Here is a 21223-nt window from a genome sequence, read left to right on the forward strand (position 1 = left end):
CCATCCTGGCCAACCAACATGGTGAAACCCCGTCTCTACTAAAAATACAAAAATTAGCTGGGTGTGGTGGTGCACGCCTGTAGTCCCAGCTACTCAGGAGGCTGAGGCAGGAGAATCGCTTGAACCCGGGAGGCAGAGGTTGCAGTGAGCCGAGATCACGCCACTGCACTGTAGCCCAGGTGACAGAGCAAGACGCCACCTCAAAAAAAAAAAAAAGTATCTGAAACAATATGATTTCTTATCAGAAACCAACACCTATAAAGTATACAGATTCTTTTGTAGCCAGTGCAGGTAATAGGGATGACTGTCAAGGCTGATTTTTAGTCAGTGCATCCCAATATGAGCCTGCACATGTGGCTGCTCTGAGGCATCCAAGTTCCTCCTTCAGTTCTGCACTCAGTTATGAAACTGGTGGCCTATGTGGATGTTGAGAACCCCGTTCCATCTCTATGTCCAGTGATTGCTTGAGCCTACAAGGTACCAGGGTAGATACAGGAATATGTTTTCCACTTAATCACTTAGCCCATCAGCCCTCACACTCAAAATGCTCAACCCCCCTTGAGGAAGGTCTCTGCTATAATTTTTCAACTCTGAAGGTTTTATTAAGTTTACTGTCAAATGTAGGATGAGCTTTTGTGTCTTTAGTGAAGCTAGAAGTAAATATGATTACATGAAACTTGCAATCATGCCTACTAAAAATGTTATATATGCTCTAATCTAACACACACATATACACACACACACACGCATACACATGCCACTGAAACCTTTAATATGTCCTGAAAAATAATACCTTCGCCTTGGTAGCCACACTTAGCTGGCATCTTTAATGTTTCTAATGTGTACAGTAACAATGGACACAGCAGAATTCAGGATAATAAAATTAAAAAAAACACTGAATTGCTTATTTTGATTTGAAGAAAGGGCATGGGCCTTGTAGAAATTTCTATACATCACTTGAATGTTTTGTGCATGCATAACTCAGAGTTCAGCTGCCTCAATCTCTGACTGCAGAGATCACATGGGTAACATGTGAATGGAAATAAACCCTGTAGGTAAAAGAAAGAGGAATTTGGATAGAGATCAAAGATTGACTTCATTCCACTCTTTCCTTCCACTTTTTACTATCCCATCTAAATTTGGCATTTTATGGGACTTTTTTTCATTCCCAAAGGAAAGAGTGAACTTAAACCAGATTTGGATCTCTCTCTCTCTCTTTCTTTCTTTAATCCAGTGATTTGGTTTGTTCAATAGTGACTTTAGATAATTGAATTCTCAATTACTAGAAATTATTAGTAAGATTTCTGGCTTGATTTATTATATCTTTTAAAATTATAACTGTAGCCCTGGTTTAGGTTACAGAAAAAGCTATCTAGAATATTTAATAATATGATTAACAGAAATGTGTCCTTACCTATTAGGTTTTTTACATAAATTTCCTAGAATGGTACTAATTACTATGTGCTATTAATCTTGGCTTAGGGTAAGAACATTTCTAAGCACTAGGATCAAAATTTGGCTTTACTTATTTTCTGAATGTTTATCATTCTTTTTATGGTCATCCGGTAATAAGGTAGTTTAGTGTGGACAGCCTCATTCGTAAATGGCCTGGGTAAAAGATTCTTATTGGCATCATAATGAGGTCCAGAGGAATTGAGAAACACTAAAATGCTTGATAACAGTATTTAACTAATTTTTAAATACTTTTTAAATGAATTTTTGTCAAGAATTTTAAAACATGGGGTAATTGTAAAGTGACTAATTTGACTTCCATCCAAATAGTAGTTAAGTGGTTAAAATCAATATTAAAGTGCTTCAAGATATTGAGGCGATTAACTCATCCTGTTCATGGTGAACATCAAGTGCTAGACCAGAAGGGAAAATCTAGGCAGTTGTTTACCAAGTGGATTATTTTAATGCATTACTAGGATTAATGTATTATTTTATTGTTCAAAATAGAAGCAACGTAATTTAGTTTCAGGTTCTTATTATCTGATGATTTTATAGGCTTTCATTAAATTCTAGTGAATACATCCTGAGAATTTATTTTCTTTTCAAACAAAAGACTATGATAATTAAAAGATCATTGGTTGCCAGGGGTTGAGGGGCAGAGAGGGAGGATGAATAGGTAAATCACAGGAAATTTTCAGGGCAGTCAACGATTCTGTCTGATAGTATAATGGTGGATACATGACATTATGCATTTGTCAAAACCCACAGAATGTACAACACAAAGTGTGAACCTCAGCTATACTTTAGTTAATAATAATGCATTGGTACTGGCTTATCAATCATAACAAATGTACCAAAATAATGCAAAATGTTAATATGGAAAGAAAGAGATTGGATATGGGAACTTGCTGTGTACTTCCTGCTCAGTTTTTCCGTGAATACAAAACTGCTCTAAAAATAAAATCTATGAATTATAAAAAATTCAATTGATTTAAAAATTATTTTTTTTGCTGTAAAAAATTTAATTTTTTATATAAAGCATATAAAAAATGAAATGTTCTGTTGAAACACGTATTTTTATTTATTTTTATTTATGCTACCTTTTGGCAATTGCCCCTGAAATTGGACAGGTTGGATGCCATGATAATTTTTTCTAAATGTTGAATGAGAAACATTCAAATTTGGCAATATGAGACATTACATATTCTTAAACACTTTTATGTGACAGTATCTCAAAATGCTGAATTAAATATTAAAATCATCCTTTTAAATTTATGGTTGGCTTCCAAAAGATAGAAAAAGGAGAATAAATCCTAAAGCTGTTGACTACCCTGGGGGCATCTATACCAAAATCTCCAATTGGTCAGAGTTGGAACATTAATAATCTACTGCATATTGCAAAAGAGGGTCAGAGGCTTGGCCCTAAGAAGGGAAGGGAATTTAATTGGAGACCAGAATAAAGAAAGAATGACAAATGGCCAACACTTTGGAAAAGAATAAATAGGAGAAAAGAAAATACTCCTAAATAAAACATCACATCTATCTTAGCTTTTGCCACCAATAAAGGGAATTTCCAAAAGAAAGTTTCAGAGAAAGACAGAGAAAGAATGTAAGAGAGAAAGAGAAAAAGAAGAAGAAAGAAAGAAAGAAAGAAAGAAAGATGCCCTGACTTTCTTCTCCATGAGGATTCGTAATAAAGTTTTAAGGTCCATATTTATAATATACATGTGCAAACAACAACAGCAAACTCCACAACCAGTCTTGCAATATAAGAATTTAAAATAGGTCCTAGATGGTAGTGTCCCAAATATCCAGCAAAAGCAAACAATATCACACTTGAGCCAGACTTGAAAGACAGATACCACATTCAACCCCAGTGTCTTAGTTCAGGCTGCTGTATCAAAATATAATAGACTGATAGCTTATAAACAACAGAAATTTATTTCTCACAGTTCTGGTTGCTGTAAGTCTGAGAACAGCTTGCCAGCATGGTCAGGTTCTGGTCAGGGCCTTCTGTAATAAAGACTGCCAAGTAAAGACTTGGACCCTTAGAAGGCAACAAGAGAACTAGAGGACTCTCTGGGTCCCTTTTGTAAGGGTACAAATCTAATTTACGAGGACTCTACCTAATCTGGATTAAAGACTGCCAACTTCTCCTTAGATCCTTAGAAGACAACAAGAGAGCTAGAGGACTCTCTCTGGGGTCCCTTTTTTAAGGGTACTTATCTCATTCATGAGGACTCTACCTAATTACCAAAGGCTGCCTCTCAAAAACATCACTTTGGAGTTTAGAATTTCCACATATAAATTTTGGGGTGTAGTCACATTCAGTCCATTGCACCAAGCTTCAAATATTTTTCACATATAAAGTTACAATCAATACGAGCTCAAAGTACTCCACAAATTAAATAAATTAATAAAAGTTTTTTAAAAAGGGGATAATTAAGGCAGCATGAATATGAATCAGCAGAAACAACAAACAGTAAACTAAACCAAAAGATTTCAAATGTCAGTTACAGAATATAAAATAATTCTGCTGAAAGAAATAAAAGAAGAAATAAAAACATAAACAAGGAGTTAAGAAAGTATCATAATGACCAATAAGTCACGAAATAGAACAAAATCAGAATTCTAGAGTTAAATAATACCATCACAGAAATGAAAATATCACTAAAGATGTGATGTAGCAGATTAGAGATGTCTGAAGAGGGAAAGTCTGGAAGACAGCTCTGAATCAAAAATATACATAATGCAGGACAGAGAGAGATGGAAAATATGAAAGAGAACTTAAAAGAGATCAAGGAAATATTTACAGACAATGTCCACCTACATCTATGTGGAATTTCAAAATAATATAATAAAAAAACATTTTATTTCAGCAAACTTAAACACTGAAATAAAAGAAGGAAACGCCTGTAAAAATATAACTTAGGACGATATAGAAAGCAGGTGTAGTCATATAATCCCTTTAAAAATTCAATCAATACTAAAAATATTCTTCAAAGTGAACACAAGACCTTAATGGTTTCATACGAGATTTCTCCCCAACATTCTGGCATCAGATAATAAAAACAGAGGGTCCCAACCACATCAAAATTCATTATGGCCAATACAAGAATGTAAAAGTACAGATTAACCCCATTCATGAACATACTCAAAAAAATCTTAAAGCATTAGAAAAACAAATCCAGGTGTGTACTAAAAAGATAATACATTATGACGGAGCTTATTTTACTTCCTAAATGCAATGATGGCTTCATATTTGAAATATTAATTAATGTAACTAGCAACACTGTGAAATTATGGGGAAAAGTCTATCAGTGTAAAGAAATAATTAGATTAAATTACATTTGTAATGAAATTTCTAAGTTAAATTAGAAATAGAAAACTCCCCTCTTACACTGAATGAAACCACAATAAGATGCCATTTTTTTTTACCACCCACTTGGCAAATCATACCAAATGTTGGCAAGGATGTGACTTAACTGGAATTCTTACATATACTGTTTCTGAGGGTGGGGCTTGGTAATAGCCCTTTGGAAATAATCTGGCATTATTTAGCAGATTTTTAAGACTCAACGATTCCATTTCAAATGTGCATATGTGCACCAGAAGACCCGTGTAAGAATGTTCATGGCGACGTTATTTGTAATGGCAAAAAAACTGGAATTTGGTGATAACAAGAAAACCAACTCTCTGTCAATAGAAGAATGGGTAGATAACCTCTGTTGACATATAATGGCCTACTAGACAGCAAAAAAACTATAGCTACAGGCATCAACAGAGATGAGCTAACAAAATACATGAAAATAGCAAGTTGTAAAAGTGTAAAACCATTTTTATAAAGTTCAAAAACAAGGAAATTAAAGGAAAGCAATGGAATTATAAACTCAGGATCCTGATCTCCCACAAGGAGGAGGATAGCTGCGTCAGAGAGAGGCACATGGGGGTTTAAAAGTGTTGCTAACTTAATTTTCTTTAAGTTGGAAGGTAAAAAAGCAGATATTTGTCATATTACTGTATTTTATAACACGTATAGATGTTATTCATATTTTGCATTTATCAAATGTTTCATAATAAAATAGTGCTTATAAAAATCTAATGTAATAGATTTTACATTACATTAGATAATGTAAATAATTATATTAGATAATGTAAATTTGTAATAGATAGCAATTTTGGGCATAGAAAACTTTCTATAATAAAGGTCAATGATAGCGACAGGAAGCATATGGTAAGCAAACGGAACAGTTTACCTTGTTAACACCCACTGAATAGTATTCAGTTTTTTTATCCAGATACATACAGACCATGTTATGAAAAGCAGCCCTGTGCACTGGTGAAGAGCCAGATTGGTGACAGTCTTGGTTGTGATACTTCTTAGCTGTGGGATCTTGGGCTTTGGGTCCCTTATCTGTAAAATAGAGATAATAATAGGACCTAATCCATGAAGTTATTTTGAGTATTGGATGAGTTAGCACACAGAAAATGCTTAGTAATGACTTACTCAAAATACGTGCTCAACGCTAGATTCTAGTGATCATTTTCTCTTGATTTAATACTTTGAAATGTTCTGTTTGTATTATTGTAGGTTTTGGTCATTTGACGAAGCAATTGATGACATTGGCTGATGGACGTGTGGTGTTGGCTCTAGAAGGAGGACATGATCTCACAGCCATCTGTGATGCATCAGAAGCCTGTGTAAATGCCCTTCTAGGAAATGAGGTAAAAAAGTGAAAGTACAAAAGGGCAGGGGTAAAGAATCAGGGATGTATGCATGCATATTTTTAAACTAAAAAAAAATTCTGCAGACTCAGAAAGCTTAACATTGCTCTTACCATTAAGAAAGAAGGTAAGCCTTAGATAAGTTTACATGTTCTCGTGTACTACAATGTTATCCCAGGTATAGAATCCACATAGCACTCGCTCCCTTCAATCAGGTTAGCCACGGAGCTAAAAAATAAGAACGTTTTGTCTACTGACCCAACCAATGAGTATGGAAACATTGAATAAGAAATAAAACTTTAAAAAATGTCTGGAGGTTTCATGTAGGATTATGTTATTTCTGGGAAAAAAAAATTATTTTAAAAATTGGTAAACTATTTTTGTCACCATTTAAGAATTCTTTATGCTAAGAGATAGGTATTTCCATCTTACAGATGGTGAGAATGAGTCTCAAAAATGTTGAGAAATCCATCCAAAGTCATGCAGTCAGAATGCATTACAAGATCCAAGACATGAACGTGAATCTAAATGGCCAAAGACCATTATTTTTTCTTTCACATCACATGGCTACATTGCAACATATTTTCTGACTACTCTGCAGAATTCAGATCCAATTGCTATGAGGTTCACTTCCAGCTCATGGCAACATTTTCAACCAATTAGTTGCAATTCAGCAAATAGTTCAAAGTTTCTATGTATTCATTAATATTATCCATTAATCTATTTTCTATAGTGATTATACAGTAGTGTTAGGACTACCATATGCATTTTGCCTTTCTTTTATGAATTTGCAATATGATTTCGCTTATTAAACATATACAAAATCTTTTTAAAAATCTATCATTCATATCATTTTTTAACTGTAATGCATGCCTTTGCCTGTAGTATTTATGAAACAAAATGTACCTTTTCTTCTGCACATAGAACAGATAGTTCTTATTGTAATCATTATTTTACAAACCTGTAGTGTTTCCATATGACTATTTTTCATATATATTGAAGTAAAAATGTATGTTGTTAATTTGAAGAAAAAATATGAGAGAGAAAACTTAAGCATTGCTCAGTACTTTACTCTTGCTAATTTTTTTTTTTTTTTTTTTTTTTTCTGAGACAGAGTCTTGCTCTGTCGCCCAGGCTGGAGTGCAGTGGCGCCATCTCGGCTCACTGCAACCTCCACCACCCGGGTTGAAGTGATTCTCATGCCTCAGCCACCCAAGTAGCTGGGATTACAGGTGTGCACCATCACGCCCAGCTAATTTTTGTATTTTTAGTAGAGACAGGGTTTCACCATGTTGGCTAGGCTGGTCTCGAACTCCTGACCTCGTGATCTGTCTGCCTCGGCCTCCCAAAGTGCTGGAATTACAGGCCTGAACCACTGTGCCTGGCTGTCTTGTTAATTTTAGACAACACAGTAACTCAAAGGATGTAATTATCTAATGATTAGTGTCAACAAAGTACTGCTCTTTCAGATCACACACAATTCAACGTGTGTAAAATTTTCTAAAATGTTACTGTCTTTCTGTGATTCCTGTAAGCCAGTAATGTCAAACAGGATGTTGAGTATTTTTTTGTGGCAGTAAGGGAGTGCAAGAAATAAATGCTATTTTTATTTTATAAGTTGATATTGGGGTGCTTTTTTGTCCCCTAGATAACATTTTTTGCATAGTCACCTGTATTCTGAAATCACTTATTTGATTTTAAATATAGAAACATATTACAGAAGCATAATAATATTAATATTTGCATTATAAAAGTTTACACCAGATATGCAGACAGTCAGAATAGGTTGTGGATTTGTAGCTCCATGGATAATTGACCTAGCCAGAAAGAAATGTTACCTGATTGCAAAAGCCAACTACTTTTCTGCCTATGTGGAAGGAAATCAGGGATTTTGCTGGCTTTCTTTGAACACATGCATTCAAATGTCTCTATACTCATAATCTTTTGCTCTTAACTCAACATTTCCAATGAGGATGGAGTGATCTCCCCTATGATCTCTTTCTTTAAGAAATGATTATGTTTCAGAACAGATTCAATTGTGTGGAGTTACATGTTTTTCTTAATTTATCTGTGTTTACTGTAAAACAAAGTGTGTTTTGTACCTTGCTGCCATTCTATGCCCTTTTGACTGGGAGAACGCTGGTCATTTTAGTACCCGTGCTTTTCGTGGAGATGAAATAGACTGCTTTTGTAGAGCAATTAGTGACTTTAAAATTGATGGCAATATGAGAGATTACATATTCTTAAATACTCCTATATGAAAGTATCTCGCTGGCCGGGCGCAGTGTCTCACGCCTGTAATCCCAGGACTTTGGGAGGCCAAGGCGGGTGGATCACGAGGTCAGGAGATTGAAACCATCCTGGCTAACATGGTGAAACCCCGTCTCTACTAAAAATACAAAAAATTAGCCGGGCGTGGTGGTGGGTGCCTGTAGTCCCAGCTACTCCGGAGCCTGAGGCAGGAGAATGGCGTGAACCCAGGAGGCGGAGCTTGCAGTGAGCCGAGATCCCACCACTGCACTCCAGCCTGGGCGACAGAACGAGACTCTGTCTCAGAAAAACAAAACAAACAAACAAAAATCTCAAAATGCTGAATTAAATATTAAAACCACCCTTTTAAATTTATGAATGACTTCCAAAAAGATAGAAAAAGGAGAGTGAATACTGTAACTGTTGGCTACCTTGGAGGCATCTGTTTGAAAATCACCAGTTGGTCAGAATTTGAACATTAATAATCTACTGCATATTGCAAAAGATAGTCAGAGCCTTGGGCCTAAGAAGGAAAGGGAATTTAATTGCAGACCAGAACGCAGAAAGAATGACAATGATATCACCTGATTTAAAGTTGGAGACTTGTGCCTTTTCTCTACATGTTTAGAAAGACCATGCTTGAGAAAGAGAAAGGAATAAAGGTATCGCTGGACAATATTAAACCTGACCATGTGAGTGTTTAGATTGCTAAAATTTCCAGTAAGTGCTAACTGAAATGATTATTTTGGGCTATATTGACTATTGAACTTACTAATATGTATGTCTTATGGTAAATTTGAGTTAGTTATTATGATGCCCTAAATACCAGCTTGTCCCTTTTGGTTGGTGATCTTCAGTTGCATAAGCACAACCTGAAATTATTTCAATATAAACTCTAAAGGAAGGGAGGTTTAAATAATGTATGCTTTTCTATATTTTTTGCATTAAACTTTCTTGGGAACATAAATAAGAATATAGATTTCCTAGCAGATACTTTAAGGGTAACAATGAATATGGGATTATTGAATTTTTGAAAGGTAAATTTTGTTGTGTCAGGTCTATCAGTATGTGGAAGAACAAAGTTAAGAAAAAGAAAGATTATTAAAAGTGAAAAATTAAAGAAAAATACAAGTGTGTTGTACATTATAATTCATTTGGAAAAAGGAAATGAAAATATAATACATAAAACACATTAAAGAATGGAGAGTTCTCACTTTCATTGACAATATAATTTATAATCCAAGGCCTGGTTTTCTGTAATTTTTTTTCCAGGTCAAAGATAATTATGACTACACTGAAGTTTTAAATTTCATTCTTTTAGAAAAATAATATATAAGACATATTGCATGTACCTCGCCATTTTTTAAAAAGTGCATATATGTAGTTTTCACAGTAGTTTTATATGGTAAGCTGTAGGTAAAAAAATACAAAAGGATGTCTTTCAGATTGTGATTTCAAATCCCAGTTTCCCTCCAAACCCTTTATTCAGTGATTAATAGAGCAATTATAACTCATTATCTGGGATTTCACTTTTACAAATAACAAAATGTAGTAAAGCTTGAACTTAAAACATTGGCAGAACCCACTTGAGTTTCTCAACACTGAACATGCAATTGAACTCACATTAGAAAGGTCAAGAGGGGCCTTTCTGAGGGCCTCTGCTCTTTGTCAGATGTATTTATTCATGTGCAGAGGATTAGAATTCATAAACATTTTGCCAGTTTTTTGAATGCTATTTCTTTCCCTTGTTGTTTTTGGCCAGGCCATGTCAATACAGCAAAATTTGCTTCTTAGGGCTTATTATCAGCAGAATAATATGTATTACATAACCCAAAGTAATTATAAAATCAGCAGGAACCGTTAGCTTTGCATCTGTGTAGACACATAGATGGGTACCAAAAAACTGGATTTTTAAAAATTTTAGTTATCTGAGTGTTGCACCCAAAACAGGCATTTTCTTCTTTTTAAATATCTTTATCATGAAAATGATCTACTTAGAAAAACATCTCTTAACTATTCTTTTAAGAAATATGTACAAGGTCAGTCAAAATAGTATACTATTGGATTAAAACTAATTTGAGCATGGTACAGGAAATTCCTAGAGGCAACTGATTTTGAAGACATACCAGAAGTCCATTTTTTTCTTTTTCTTGGCAAAGTTTAGAACTTAGATTTATCAGTCCAATCAGTGCCTGATGAATATTTTTGATCTTTTTCAATGAAGCACTTAGAAACACCAGCTTGGGGTTTGCAAGAAATTGAAGTGAATATTTAAATGAGAAGAATCTTTAAGTTGCTTGGAAAGGCATTAGGGATACTTGTGTCAATAACCACACAGTTTTTAGAATTCGTAATAGAAACATCTGTGAGGTTCCCAGAAAATCTGATTTTGGTCATCTGTATTTGAGCTGATTGGCAAACAGTGTCACAATTGCTTTAAGGCCAAATTTGCCTACTGTTATGCAAAGCCAATTAGTGACACCCCGGGTTACTTCCTCTGAAAGAAATTTTCCCAAGAGGTGAGAAAAGCTTTAAGCAGTTGCCATTCCTATGGAATCTAAAACAAAAACATTGAAAAACTTCAAGCAAGTCAAAGAAAGGAGAGGACATGTAGTAGCAGAAGCCTTGGGTAGTGAGTTGAGAACATGGCCATTAGAAGATCCCCTGTCGATACCGAATAAATGATGATTTCTAAGTTTGTTAGAGGAAAAAAGCAAAACAAATTGTCATAGATCTGGAAGCTGTTGAGATTATGCTAAAGCGTCTAGTACTGCAAGTTCAGCATTTACACTTGGAGCATGTAGCATGTTTTGATTTCCCTCACTCTTTTTAAAATTTGGATTCTGATTTCTTTTTTTGTCTCTTCTTTTTTTTTCTTTCCCTCCCTGCCTCCCTCCTGTTATTCTTCACTTCCTCACTCCCTTCAACCCTCTCTCCCTTTCTCCCTCCCTCTCTCCACTTTCTTTTTAATAACTGCTATCTCCTGTTGAGTATGCTCAGCTGCTTCTATTTGACTTGAATTTCACAAACAGTGGCTAAACTTAGTGATTGTGTTTGTTGATAATCTTTTAAAGATGACGTTTTGCTCTAAAGCTGCTGAAATAGTCTCTTGAATTGACTCTAGTAAGTGTTGACAACCACCCCTGAGGTGAACTCTTGAGATGTTGTTGTCCAAGTTGCTCATCAGGGGTTTGTTTGCATTGGATTCCGAATGGGGAAGTTGTTTTGCCATCTTTTTCATCCTTTAGATTATGTATGGCTGAGGCTTAGTCCATTGGGGAATTGGTGTGAATCTGGGAAAGCTTACAGGCTCCTAAATAGTTGCCATTCATGAGTAATGGAGGAACTGAATACAGGGACAATGTATGATATGTCAGAATAATGTTTTTCAACGGTTTTCTTTTAAACTTTGAAGGCTCTCCATACTCTGAAAGAGAATGTATGGATAATCTAAGGAGAATAAAACTGTTTGGGGAAAATATTATTTGAAGATACTTTTCAGTGTAGATATGGCCTGTGATGTTGCATTTCTTACATTCAACAAGGCAGAGCCAAATTGGTTGTGGATTTTTTTTTTGTTTATATGTTTTATCAAATGCCAAATGAAGTGGAGGTTGTTTGGATAATTCAAAACTCCATTATATAAATTTTCTGTGTAGTCTTTAGGTTTTTCAGAGGGTGTTAAGGAGAATATGGGCCAGGGACCTGGATATTTCACAGGTTGTGGTAACCAATAAAAGAAAGCAGTTCTTTGCCATGGTGAAACAAACATGTAATGACATTCATTTATCTGACCATTCATTAGTCTTTTATTGGGCATGTATTTTGTGCCCAAAAGTTTCAATATAAGTAAAATTAAAACAAAGTGCTTTGGCAATGTAACATAAAACCATTGTTATAACTACAGAGATGGAAGAATATTTTAATATTTAATTGGTCTTGAATAAAAAATCAGGCTAATATGAGCTAATATCTAAGATTATCATATAATGGGAAAGCATAGATAAAGACATTAAGACTTCTTGGAATTGTGGATGGCTCTGTTTGGCTTTGTTTGTTTTGTTTTTGGTAGAGGAGAGGTATGTTGAGTAGAATAAAAGTATATACTGAGGCTGAATCTGGGTAATGGAATATCATAAGGAATTAGAATTTCTGTGAAAAAATATGGAAGCTTTGAATAAATGAATCCCAAGCTTTGGTGTAAAACAGCAACAGCAAAAAAACAGCATTTTGTTTGTTTGTTTGTTTGTTGTGGAGATGGCAGAAGCTTATAGAAGAAAACAAAGCTTACTATGAAAATAACTATTAGCAATTTTCCCAGATAATCAATAAACAAAATTATACTCTAACCACAATATGCTGAAACTGACTGTAAATGACTTGTGAAAGCCAATTGTGTGTATCTCTGCTTAAATCTAAGTTCAATAACATCACATTAGTAGCTTGAAACAGGCCATGGTGGGAATATTTACACCACAGAAATCAGCAAATGCTACAAATTAGGACTACTTCTTGGACAGTTAGCGGTTCAATATTTACCGGCACACCACTGCTACATAATGTGAAACAGGTCTTGTTAGCAGAAAGGTCAACATTTGGAAAAGAGTATCATACAAAATCTCTTTAATAAAACAAAAAAAAAGAAAATATTGAAACATATGAAATTAGCAGATTAAAGGAAGAAGGGATTTAAAAAGCAAATAAAGAGAATACTAAGGCACACAAAGTGAAACAGGACTTACCAAATTTGACTGTCAAATTTAAACTTACTTGCAGAAACAGGGGCAAGTAAACAACAAAATTTTTGGCATTTAATGTGAGCCAAGCCTTCTTCATAACAACTGATATCCAAACTACGGACATTATGTTAGAAAACTACACATACAGCCCTGAACGAACTTCCCTTCAATGTTGTTAGAACTTCAGTTTGACATGCACTTTTCAACATATATAGCATTTTCCTAACTCTACTGTGTGGTTCTAACTGTTTTCTCATTATGTTGTATATCTACAAACTTACCTTAATGATTAAACAAGAATATCAATAATCTGAATTATCCAACAAATTGCATTCACTATCCTCTTTCCAATAGACCGCTATTCCTTCTTCCATTTATTTTTAGGTTTATTTTTAATTACTTAGTTGGTGATTGCCATAGATGTTTAAATATATCATGTGCAAACTGTCCATGGTTAAGCATCATGGAAATTATAGGATACTATTTGGGTTTCATATGGAACAGAGGCATCTTCTCATAGCCTTCCTCCATTCATTCATTGGCTGATGTATTGTTTTAACCTACATTTCTCTAAGCCATAGTAGTTTTGGATTAAACTCAGTTAATAGAACAATAACTACAGTAATAATCTCAGAGTGGCTCACTGGTCCCTCTTACCTTATTCAAGGAATTCCTGCAATATCTCATGTGAGCTGATGACCGTGACTGTTCCCTTTACCTTTTGGTCTTCCTGTTACTCTTATAAGACTTATGTCACTGCTATTGACCAGAGATATTTATTGCTGTGTTGATATCACCCTATGTCATCCACATGTAGGTAGGATGCAGGCAGACCCAATCTGAATAATTTCAATAGTTTTTCAGTGTAATAACTTGATTGTCAATACAATCACCCTGATTCTGATATTTCCCCCAATCTATTTGGTCAAGAATTTTAATGACTTCAAACAAATAAAATAGGTTATTTCGAGAATGACTCATGAATCACAATATGGATAAAATTATAACCAGATTTACTTACAAAATCAAATTAAACATACACAACTAATTGCAGACTCCTCTAAGACAATTATTCAAATGAGAGTTGAGTTTCCACCACCAATCCCTCCTCACTAGGGAATTGATAATAGTTCATCAGCATGGAGAGCCAGGTCTTCATTACAATCTGCTTCCCTTGTCCTCTTGGTCTTGATTATCATATTCTTCCAAAGTTCCACAATATCTTTGACCCTGACAACTGAACCCTTTCTGCATTTTGTCTGAGTCGCTTTGCATGTTGCAGGGGGACTTTCAGCTTTCTTTGTAAGTGAATTTGTGGCCTTGTATCTAAGAATATAACATGTGGCTCTTATGCAAAATATATAATCTCACTTTGTTTCCTGGAAGGACAATAACACAGTGGACGGAACATGAACTCAAGATCCAGACTTTGTTTCCCTATTCTCTTATGTCACAGTGCTTATTTTTTTTGAATTTTTAATTTTTGCTAAACTGTTTTTAATTGTAAAACATAACACTTATACAGAAAAATGCAAAACACAAATGTACAACTCAATGAAATATCACAGCGATCACATATGTAATGATCAACCAAGAGATAGAGTAATGTCAGTGTTGTCAAAAGACCCCACATTCCCTTTCTAACTAGTATCCCCTTCCTCTTTTCTGAAAGTAACCAATTTTCTGATTTCTAACACTATATTTTAATTTGTAGCTTTATATCCATGAAATCATACAATATATAATTCTTTTCTTACTCATTTTGCTCAATATTATGTTTGTGAGATTTATCCATGTTGTTGCATTTAGCTATAGTTGATTCATTTTTATTAACATGTAGTATTCCATTCTATAAAAATAATTTTTAGGAAAATGTCACAGTTTATTTACATATTCTACTTTTGACAGATAAGGGGAATTTTTCCAGTTTGGGGGCTATTGTATCTAATGTTGTGATGAACATTTTATATGTGTTTCTTGGTGCACTTGTACTGATATTTTTGTTGAATATATTTCTACAAGTGGTATTGCTGAATCCCGAAATATGCATGTGCTTAAATTTTGTGGATAGCACCAAACTGTTTTCCATAGTGGTAGTTACAATTTGTACTCCTACCAGTGGCGTACAAGTGTTTACACAGTTCTGTATCCTTCTAATACTCCATATTGTCAGTCTTTTAAAATCTTAGCCATTCTGTTGGATGTGTAGTGGTATATCCCCATGGTTTTGATTTGCCCAGATGCTAATGCGGTAAAGCAGTTCTTCATCTATTTATTGATCATTTGTACATACTGTTTTTGAAGTATCTATTCAAAACTTTTGTCCACCTTCATATTGTCTTTTTCCTTACTGATTTAGCAATTCTTTATAGGTTCTAGTGTTGGTTTCATGTGTTGAAATATCTTGTCTTTTCACCGTCTTAAAGGTGACCTTTGATAATTGAAAATAACTGTTTAATGTGGTATAATTTATCAATCTTTTCCTGTAGGATTAGTTCTTTTTGTATTCTGTTTAAGTATTCTTTCTGGATTCCCAAAGTTAAGAAAAGATTATTTTTATTCTTTTCTTCCTCTTCTCTGAAAGGTTTATTTTTTGACTTCAACATTTAGATGCATAGTTCATCTGGCATTGAATATGTATATGGCATAATATAGAGGTCAGGTTTGTTTGTTTGTTTCAATGTGAATATACAGTTGATCAAGTACCACTTATAGAAAAGACCATCCATTCAGCCGGGCACAGTGGCTCACGCCTGTAATCCCAGCACTTTGGGAGGCCAAGGTGGGTGAATCATGGGGTCAGAAGTTTGAGACCAGCCTAGCCAACATGGTGAAACCCCATCTCTACTAAAAATACAAAAATTAGCTGGGCGTGGTGGCACGCACCTGTAATCCCAGCTACTCAGGAGGCTGAGGCTAGCGAATTGCTTGAACCCAGGAGGCAGAGGTTGCAGTGAGCCGAGACAGCATCACTGCACTCCAGCCTGGGTGACAGTACAAGACTCTGTCTCAAAAAAAAAAAAAAAAAAAAAAAAAAAAGGCCACCCATTCATTATGGCTCAGTAGTGTTAACTTTATCCATGTATACATGGGGAGTCTATTCTATTTCACAGGTTTCTCTCTTTTTATGTGATATTATCAGACTGTCTTAACTACTGTAGTTTTATAAAATGTCTTGATATCTGGTAGAACAAATCCTTCAGTTTGTTTTTCTTCTTCAAGACAGTCTTGGCTACATTTGGCCCCACTGCATTTTTACATAAAATTTTAGAATCAGCTTGGGTGGTTGTACAAATCACAACAAGTGGATATAAATGGATTTAGTTCACCAATTAAGACAAAGGTGATTACATTGTAATAACAGATGCTCTTTAAAGGGAAGCTTTCTGTAATATAATTATAAGGAAAGTTTGAATGAAGGACATGAAAAAAAATTTATTCACAAGAACTAACTGAAGGAAAATTCATGTGACCATATTAATATCAGATAAAAATGGACTTTAAGGCAAGAAAAAAGAGAAAATAGAGATCAAAAGAGATGTTTCATACTGATAAAATATTCTATGAACCAAGAAGATAAAACAATTCAAACTTTTTGTTTCTAAGACAGCACGAAAACATATTAAGTATAAATGGAAAGAACCAAATGAAAAAATAGGCAAAACCACAATCACCATAACAAATTTTAGTACACATCTCTTGGTAACTGATAAACCATGAAGAAAATAAAACTGAAGGGTGATGTAGAAGATTTAAACACTTGATAAACTTGCTATAATTTAAATATATAATGGAGTATATATCCCCTAACATGACAGAATATCATTCTTTTCAAGGACATTCTTAACATTTTAAAAAATAGACTGTATATGGAGCATAAAGCCAGTTTCAATAAATTTGAACTAATTGAATTCATACATAGTATAATTTCTTACCAGTGAGGTAATTAGAAAATTGTATATATTTTGAGATTTCAAATATACTCTAATTCATGTGTCCAAAGAAATAACAGTGAAATATTAGAAAGTATTCTGAAATAAAGCATTATGAAATATAACATGTGAAAACTTGTGTGATACATAAAGCTGAACTTAGAGAAATATATAGTTTTAAATGTATATATTAGAAAAGAAGCTTAAAATTAATGTTTAAAAGCGTATATCTCATTAGAAAATCAAAGCAGCAAATTAAATGCAAAGAAACCAAAGATATAAATAAAATGATAAAATAGAAAACAAGCAGATAATATGTAAGATTTTTAAAGTCAGAGGTTGGTTCTTCGAAATAAGTAGTAAAATTGATCGAACTCTAGTACGACTGACCAACAAAGAAAAAGCATGCATGCCCTGCACTGGGAAAGAAAAGGGGACTTCACTACAGATTGTAATGTTATTAAAAGGATGACAAGAAAATATTAAAATCAACTTTATGTAAACATTTCAAAAATTTATGAAATGGAATATATTAAATGGAAAAATAATAAAAATGCAACCTTGCAAGACTGAATAAAAATACAGAAAATTTGAATGGTTCTTTAATTACTAACAAAACTGAGTTTTTAAAACTAAATTTACCAGGAGGAAACACAAAAGCCATATAGCTTCACCAGGGAATTCTACCAGGAATTTAAGGAAAAATAACACCAATCACAAATTGTTTTAGAATAAAGGAGTGGAGGGTAGGAAGAATACATGACAAATAATTTTTTGAGGCCTATGTAATACCAATACGAAGAACTTAAGAGAATATCATAAGAAAGGAATATTATAGGAGAATCTTTCTCATAGTCATAGTAGTTAAAACCCTAAATAAAATATTAGCAGTTCATCAACATCTTAAATGTTCATAAAAATTGGGTTTACTCTAGAAATATAACATATTAACTTTCCAAACTAATTCATTATAATTCGTCACATTAAGACAATGAAGAAGAAATGTAACTATTTCAATAAATGTTTTAAGAGCAGCTGATAAACTACCCAATCATAATGAACAATTTTTACAAATAGGAATAAAAAATATTTATTAACTCGATAAAGGATAGCTACAAAATAAATTCCACAGTATACATCAGGTTTAAAAGTGAAATATAGAAATTATTCTTTTAAATCAAAAACAAGACAAAGATACTCTTACTGCTTCATTTCAGCATTGTTCAGGGAATCCTAGACAGTGCAATATAGGAAGACAAAGAAAAAAGTATCAGTATTGGAGAAAAATAAATAAATCTTTCACTATTTACAGATGATTTGTAATTGAGTATGAAGAAAATCTATTAAAAGATGTTCATTTAAATTATGAATTAATGCGTAAATTTAACAAGGTGGGTAGTTAATTAAAAATCAGTGAAAATTTAAAACTCACTTAAAAGGTTTAGTAAAAATTAATTATATATCTATATAACTGTCATAACTGTAGAAAATAAGAGTTTAAGAATAACTGGTTTTATGTAACCAGTTATCATTAAGGGAAACTGGGTGAAGAGTACATGGGAATTCTGTACAATGTTTGAAACTTTCTATAAATATAAAATTACTTCAGAAAACATTTTAATAATGAGTTTATTTCACACATACTTTTTTTTTTTTTTATACTTTAGGGTTTTAGGGTACATGTGCACAATGTGCAGGTTTGTTACATATGTATCCATGTGCCATGTTGATTTCCTGCACCCATTAACTCGTCATTTAGCATTAGGTGTATCTCCTAATGCTGTCCCTCCCCCCTCCCCCCACCCCACAACAGTCCCCGGAGTGTGATGTTCCTCTTCCTGTGTCCATGAGTTCTCATTGTTCAATTCCCACCTATGAGAGAGAACATGCGGTGTTTGGTTTTTTGTCCTTGTGATAGTTTACTGAGAATGATGTTTTCCAGTTTCATCCATGTCCCTACAAAGGACACGAACTCATCATTTTCACACATACATTTTTGTATCCCCACCATTTCCGTGTCTGACCACTACTATACTATATCCTATCGTAACATTCCATACATACTTAAAACCAAGCAAACAGTGGAGTTCCATCTTAAAAAACTGAACAGACATTTTGGACAACACATTCTTGGCAATGGAACCTGGACAACATTTATCAGACATGGTATGTAAAGTTCTCACTCTGCGTTACTAAAAGACAGGTGGATATCACATGATACAGAAATGAAATAAGACAGAAATTTTCTAACAAGCTGTTTAAACTATTAAGGAGACTTCTTGCTCCACTGCCAGAGATCTTGAATAGCCTCTTGGTCAGTCATTAGGAAACAGCTTTTCACATAATTGATGGAATTGGTTTCCAATTTGGGAAGAGAACTACCTTTTTTTGTACTTGCTTGCATTTTTGCTTTAATGTTTTCTACAGAACTAGGTCCTGTTAGTGTTTTGGGAGGGGTTTTTTTTTTTTTCTGTTTTTTGAAGGATTCTTGACCTTTTGGTCTTGATGTTGACGGTTTTGAGTCTTTTTCAGTCTGGTTTGATTTTTATGCATTTTTGGCTGGAGTATCTTGTATAGATTTCTTCACTGGGCTTTTTCTTCATCTTCCTCACCCTCGTCATCATCATCTTCGTCATCATCATTATCTTCATCAGCAGAAAGTTTTTACTTTTTTTCTATGGAACCTCACTACCACCTCTAGAGGCAGATCGCTTTCCAGACGTACTTAAGAGCTTCGCATCCTCCTCCTCTTCATCTTCTCACTGTGCATCTTCCTCCACAGCTATTAAGTGCTGCCCATTAATATGTACTGGCCCTGAACTATGCTTCAGCCATAAGACCATAGGTGGTGGTATGTCAAAGCCCACGAGGGAAACTGTTGGCTATACAGACATTTTCAAAGTTGCCAGTGTTCCTTTTATTTGGACTGCGTTTATATTTCATTGCTACTGCTTCAACGATGTGCAATTCATCATAGGTACTGGCTCCTGAACTGGCCATTCTTAAAGAAAACTGGTGCTCATTTTCATCATCATCCACAATAAAGTGATAATCTTTGTCAGCTTTAGTTCACAATTGAAAAGATAATTTTGAGGCCTTAGAGGGCTCATGTCCACGTCCATCAAATCTTCCATGGGTTTGTGGCATTCACTTAGGTGGGAGAGAAGGCGAATGGAGATAAATGACTCCTACTCCAGAGAACAAACACACAGGACAGAATCACACCAGGATTGAAAATTTTTTAATTAAATTATAAATATACATATTTTATATACATAGTGTAAATATATACACATACATAATTATCAAAAGCATTAAACAAACCAAATACCTAGAATAAATCTATCTGAAAATATGACCCTATTCACAAAATTGTAGAATATTTTTAGAGAAGTTAACAAACATCTAAATAAATTATAGAATATATTATGTTATGGATTAGAGGTCTAGGTATTGAGATGATCCCAATTCTCCTCAAATTGGGTTAAAGATTAATTTCAATGCCTTTCAAAATTTCATTCCATTTTATTGTCATTCTATTGCTTTTTCTTCCCACTCAGTTGGAAGCGACCTTTTCTCCTCTAATAATTGGCACGGCCATTCTGCCTCTACTTGCCCTGGGTCTTTGTTTCTTTTGCATTTCCCTGCATTTCTGATCTATAGAAATATCTGCCTGCATGTCAGGAAACCTTGCCGATGCATAGGAGAAAATAATTGTCTGGAAATTATGCAAGAACAGTTCACCTTAGAAAACAAAATGAATTATCACTGCCGTTCTAATTCTTCATCTTAAAACCATATCCTGTTTACAGCAGGCAACCAAAAGGAAGAACCCATTTTATTTTGTCTTGTTAGCTATGGTGAGCAGAATAAAGGCCACCTCTTCGTGTTACTTTTTCAATTAATTATTTCTCTATTTATTCAACATTTTAAAAATGTCTTTCATATACAGTCTCCATCTTTGTCTTTAAATGGCTCACAACAAAGTAGAGAGTGGGATAAAATGACTTTGTACTACATAATGTATTTAGTAAATGAGAATATTTGTGGGGGAAAGGGCCATAGGAGGGGAAGAAATTTGCTCTAGTAGAGAATTTGAGGAGCAGGCAATATTTGTGGTGGTCC

The 21223-nt window shown here is 34.1% G+C and overlaps 1 protein-coding gene and 1 pseudogene across 1 annotated transcript in view; one reads left to right on the top strand and one right to left on the bottom strand.

Moving 5' to 3' along the window:
- HDAC9 (histone deacetylase 9) overlaps positions 1-21223 on the top strand; it is a 906822-nt gene that overhangs the window by 841845 nt on the left and 43754 nt on the right. The window contains exon 24 of the mRNA XM_030822201.1: positions 6044-6177. Within this exon, the coding sequence (XP_030678061.1) occupies positions 6044-6177 (134 nt within the window). The remainder of the gene's footprint in view (positions 1-6043; positions 6178-21223) is intronic.
- LOC115837350 lies at positions 19365-20232 on the bottom strand (annotated as a pseudogene).

The sequence above is a fragment of the Nomascus leucogenys genome, chromosome 11, assembly GCF_006542625.1.
Source record: "Nomascus leucogenys isolate Asia chromosome 11, Asia_NLE_v1, whole genome shotgun sequence".
NCBI classification, from domain to species: Eukaryota; Metazoa; Chordata; class Mammalia; order Primates; family Hylobatidae; genus Nomascus; species Nomascus leucogenys.